The sequence below is a fragment of the Cherax quadricarinatus genome, chromosome 64 (genome assembly GCF_038502225.1).
Source record: "Cherax quadricarinatus isolate ZL_2023a chromosome 64, ASM3850222v1, whole genome shotgun sequence".
NCBI classification, from domain to species: domain Eukaryota; kingdom Metazoa; phylum Arthropoda; class Malacostraca; order Decapoda; family Parastacidae; genus Cherax; species Cherax quadricarinatus.
The window spans coordinates 3,092,883-3,098,882 of NC_091355.1; the positions used below are offsets into that span (position 1 = coordinate 3,092,883).

Consider the following 6,000-nt stretch of genomic DNA (forward strand, 5'->3'; position numbering starts at 1 on the left):
GTGATGGTGGATTATGGTATTACAGTTTACAAACAGCTTCAATTAAATATTCTGTGACAAAAAATAGAACATTCTTTAAATAAATTCACTACACCTTGTCATGTAATTAATAAAAAAAAAAATTGCATCATTAACCCACTTTGCAATAACTAATTTACAATGTTTCCAATAAGTGGACAACAGAGATAATTTTTTTGCAAAAAACATACTGACTGCACAATGTTTCTCATACAGCTACTGTACCTAACATGTTTGAAGTAAATTTACTTATTTATTTATTAATTTGAACATGATACAGTGAAGTACAAAGGAATACTGTTATTAAAGGGCAACATGCCAAAGCCCCTTGTATGCAGAGCATTATGGGCAGGATTAAAATTAACTTAAGATTAATTAAGCAATGATATATTCAGTGGTAAAAACATTATTGTAAACAGATGACAATTTAGCACAAATGAGTATTACAAAGACAGGTCATATGGTCATTTACTGTGTTGCTGTGCATTCAGTAGAATGGAGTATTCTGTTAGGTAATGTAATTAAAAAATAAAGTTTGATTTTGTCACAGGTTAGACATTTATGAGATACAATAATGAGAAACATTTATGAGATATAATTATTCAGTATTTATTTACTTGTGGGTGGGTAAGTGATTTTTGAGAAGAGACGAATTTATAAACAGACAGTGTTTCTTTTATATTCACAGGTAATGAATTCCAGATTTTAGGGCCTTTTATGTGCATTGAGTTTTTGCATAGTGTGAGATGGACACGAGGAACATCAAAGAGTGATCTGTGCCTTGTGTTATGGTCATGTGTTCTGTTGAGGTTGGTAAGGAGACGTTTGAGGGGAGGGTTTATATCAGAGTTAAGTGTTCTATGAATGTAGTAGGTGCAGTAATAAGTATGGATGTTTTGTATAGTGAGTAGGTTTAGAGTTTTGAATATTGGTGGAGTGTGCTGCCTGTAGTGGAAATTTATCATTCTGACTGCAGCCTTTTGTTGGGTAATTAATGGTCTGAGATGGTTTATTGTTGTTGAGCCCCATGCACAAATTCCATAGGTGAGATAGGGGTAATTGAGTGATATAGGGCCAGGAGGGCTGACTGTGGAGCATAGTACCGTATCTTCAATAGTGTGCCTACAGTCTTGGAATTTTTTTTGGAAATTTGTTGTATGTGTGTTTGGATGTGTTAATTCACAGGCAAACCAGTTCATTAATTCATAATAAAGGTTACAAAGGTAACCCTCTGGACTAGAGCAAAGGGATGATTCCTGCAAAACCTTTTTTAGACTAATCATTAAAATGACTCAATGAATACACATATAAGAGTTCTGAAACACAGCATACTGAGTCACACTAAACCCCCCACTTGCCTATCACCTGCTGACATTATTTGGATATCACCTGATGATATCATACACAAATAATACCTGCAGACATCACTTCCACTTAAAACCTGTATATTGACACCACTTGGCTATCATCTTCTGACATCATCTTTAGCTGCCTATCACCTCTTGACATTACCTCCATTTGGCTATCACCTGCTATCTACAACTGGCTATCACCTGCTGATATCTACAATTGGCTATCACCACCCACCAACATCACCTCTATATTTGGTTATAATCTGTTGACATCACTAAAACTTGGCTATCACCTACCGACATCATTTCCAGTTTACTCTCACCTGGTGACATCACCTAAACTTGGCTACCAGCTGCTGACATCACATCCACTTGTCATCTTATATTTTTTGCTATCAGTTTCTGACATCACTTCCACTGACAACACCTGCTGACATCACCTACATATCACCCGCACTTAGTGTATAACCTGATATTGGCCCCACTTGTCTATCACCTGCTGACATCACTCCCACTTGTCTATCACCTGCTGACATCACTCCCACTTGTCTATCACCTGCTGACATCACTCCCACTTGTCTATCACCTGCTGACTCACTCCCACTTGTCTATCACCAGCTGACATCACTCCCACTTGCCTATCACCTGCTGACATCACTTCCACTTGTCTATCACCTGCTGACATCACACCCACTAGCTTATCACCTGCTGACATCACACCTACTTACCTATCACCTGCTGACATCACACCTACTTACCTATCACCTGCTGACATCACTCCCACTTGGCTACCACCTGGTGACAACATCCGCACTTGTCTACCACCTGGTGACAACATCCCCACTTGTCTACCACCTACTGACATCGTAATTTTACCATGTTACTGACGTCACTCACATCACCTGCTGACATAGCTAGTATATCACCTGCTGCTCTCACCTCCACTTGGCTACCACCTGCTGACATCCCTCCCACTTAATTCACCCCATGCTGACATCACTTCCACTTGGCCACCACCTGCTGACATCACTCCCGGGAGCCACAAAAAAAATCCCAGAAATCAGTGCAAGTCAGAAAGACCTACGAGACCCGGACCCCCTGATTTACCGTCCCAGACGATGCCTGAGCCTCACCTGTAATAGGAGAGGAGGCCATTAGTGAGGACGAACCACCGCTTCTGATAGCCCTTGAGGTAGTTAGTCCACTTGTAAAGCCAGCCTTTCATATCCGGGTCAGAGTGTTTCTCAGACATGTTGCTTAAAGACGAGAATAGCTTGTCACTACCATCTGATCCAGCCAAGATGGCACCTTTGTCAACAGTGACCCCCCTCTTATCTTCTCCACATTTACCTCCACTTCCCTTAACTCTTCGCTCTTCCATTACTTCTAGGCATAAAATAATATATTTGTGTCATTTCCTGCGGGATATTATAAGTAATAGTTACTTGTTAGTGCTCGTGTAGACAAATTAAGGAATTTGTTCACAAAGAAAATGAAAAATTTTAATATTCAAGGGTAAACTGTTGGTATATTTTATAATAATAATAATAATAAAAGTAAGTTTATTTAGGCACATGTGTATATATATATATATATATATATATATATATATATATATATATATATATATATATATATATATATATATATATATATATATATATATATATATATATATATATATATATATATATATATATATATATATATATATATATATATATATATATATATATATATATATAAAGGACCCCAATGGAAATAAGTCACTCTGTCTGACTTTTTTGGGTTATCCTAGGTTCTCTACACATATGCGGCTATGTATGATAATTCTATGTAACTGTATTGTGTATACCTGAATAAATTTACTTACTTACTTACTTACTTATATATATAAACTGTTATAAGTATAAGCTTAATTTTTAAAGTGGGTGGAGTGGTAAGCCAGTCGAAGGCCTCAGTCAGATGACCAAAAGCTCCAGCTGAGGGTCATCATATAACTAAAACCCGCGTCAAGAAACACTTGTCCTGTTTCCTGGCGAACTTACCTAACCTTCAGGCGCAGGTACATATAAGTAGAATTATCATAAATATTGTAAATTACCCAGGATAATCCCCAAAAAGTCATCACGCCTTATTTCCACTGGGGTTCTTTACAGTGATAATAATAATAATAATAATAATAATAATAATAATAATAATAATAATAATAATAATAATAATAATAATAATAATAATAATAATAATTAATACAATGGTAGCACAAAGGAAGCCTCTAAATTATGCAGTGTATTTTGGCCCAGTAATCATAAGACTTACAAGCTATTGAAGTACTAGACATAGACTATTAGGTATACTACTGTCCCTTAAGATGCCACCCACAACAGTCGACTAACAGCAGGTACCTACTTACTGCTAAGTGAACAGGGACAGCAGGTCTAAGGTAACTAACATTCAGATACCTACTAACTACTAGGTGAACACCAACTTTTCCTGTTATTCCAATAGCGCACAAAATGCGTGCTAAAGGAATAACGGGAAAAATCGGTCGATGGATCTATAATTTCCTCGCTAAGATAAGATAAGATAAGATAAGATTTCGTTCGGATTTTTAACCCCGGAGGGTTAGCCACCCAGGATAACCCAAGAAAGTCAGTGCGTCATCGAGGACTGTCTAACTTATTTGCATTGGGGTCCTTAATCTTGTCCCCCAGGATGCGACCCACACCAGTCGACTAACACCCAGGTACCTATTTGCTGCTAGGTGAACAGGACAATAGGTGTAAGGAAACGTGTCGGAATTTCCACCCGCCGGGAATCGAACCCGGGCCCTCCGTGTGTGAAGCGGGAGCTTTAGCCACCAGACCACCGGGCTAACAGAACACAGAGTAGTAGTCAACAGAGTAAAGTCCGAGGCAGCTACGGTGAAAAGCTCTGTTCCACAATTCAATTCAATTCAATTCAAAGTTTATTCTCTATAAGGATTGCAATGCTGAGTTTACAGAAATTCGGTTATTGTTTGGTTTACATGTAGTAAAATTGTGATTACAGAGTGTACCACTAGAACGCTTAGCATGGCTAGGCATTTCGGGCATACTTAGTTTTATTCTTAATTGTAAAATATTACAAATTATGAGGTAAGTTGGTATTATGGCTAAGTGACTAAATACTAGTTTGTGAGTTTAGCAATGTAAATGCTTTTGTTTTGGCACAGTACATAGTTTCAGTATTGGAGTATCACAGGATTCATTATTTTAAGACTGAGATTAATATTTCTGTTTATGGTCAAATGAGTGAGTGAGTGTAAGTGTGAACCACCAGGTGGTATTCGTGTAGTTAGTTGACGGGGTGTATCAGGGAGATAAGATGTTTTCTAATGGTAGTTTTTAAGGTGATGAATGTGTCTGCAGTTCTAGAGTTCTCAGGTAGGGTATTCCAGATTTTAGGGCCTTTGACATACATTGAATTTTTGTAAAGGTTTAGTCGGACACGGGGAATGTCGTAGAGATGTTTGTGTCTGGTGTTATGCCTGTGGGTTCTGTCACAACTATCAAGAAAGCGTTTTAGGTCAAGGTTGATATTAGAGTTTAAGGCCCTGTAGATGTAGATTGCACAGTAGTAAGTGTGGATGTACTGAACTGGGAGTAAGTTTAGATCTATGAAGAGTGGGGGGGTGTGTTGCCAGGGATGGGATTTAGTGATTATTCTTACTGCAGCTTTTTGTTGGGTTATTATTGGCTTTAGGTGTGTTGCTGCAGTTGATCCCCAAGCACAAATAGCATAGGTGAGGTATGGATAAATAAGTGAGTGGTATAGTGTGAGAAGGGCATTTTGCGGCACGTAGTATCGTATCTTGGAGAGGATCCCAACCGTTTTGGATACTTTTTTGGCTATATGCTGGATATGGGTGCTGAAATTCAGGTTGTTGTCAAGGTATAAGCCTAGGAATTTTCCCCCATTATTTCTGGTAATTAGAGTGTTGTCAATCTTAATGTTAATTTGTGCATCTCCTGCTCTGCTACCAAACATAATATAGTAGGTTTTGTCAGTGTTAAGCGTAAGTTTATTGGCTGTCATCCAAGTCGATATTTTAATCAGCTCCTCATTCACAATGGTGTTGAGGGTGGCAAGATTAGGGTGAGAGATGACATAAGTCGTGTCATCAGCAAAGAGAATGGGTTTCAGGTGTTGGGATACGTTTGGAAGGTCATTGATGTATATGAGGAAGAGCAGGGGACCAAGGACACTTCCCTGCGGAACTCCAGTATCAAGTGGCCGTGTTGCTGATGCTGTGTCTTTAATGGTGACGTACTGATACCTATTAGTAATGTAAGATTTGAAATAAGCAAGCGCATGGCCTCTTATACCGTAGTGATCAAGTTTGTGGAGTAGGATGTCGTGGTCTACTGTGTCAAAAGCTTTTCTTAGGTCAATAAAAATTCCTAGTGGATATTCCTTATTTTCCAATGCTGTGTAAAGCAGATCTAGCATTTTTATGATTGCATCATTAGTGCTTTTATTTTTTCTGAATCCAAACTGGCAGGGGTTGAGTATGTTTTGAGCCGTTATAAATGAATACAGTCTCCTGTGCACGAGTTTCTCAAAGATTTTGGATAGCAATGGTAAGTTA

At 38.2% G+C, this 6,000-nt stretch overlaps 1 protein-coding gene across 2 annotated transcripts in view; it reads right to left on the bottom strand.

Annotated features, from left to right (window-relative positions):
* Osbp (oxysterol binding protein) overlaps positions 1–2,698 on the bottom strand; it is a gene marked incomplete in the record, with an annotated part of 248,631 nt that extends 245,933 nt beyond the window's left edge. For both annotated transcript variants that reach the window (XM_070098720.1, XM_070098719.1), the window contains 1 exon segment: positions 2,504–2,698. In XM_070098720.1, the coding sequence (XP_069954821.1) occupies positions 2,504–2,622 (119 nt within the window).
* Between the last annotated feature and the right edge of the window lie 3,302 nt (positions 2,699–6,000).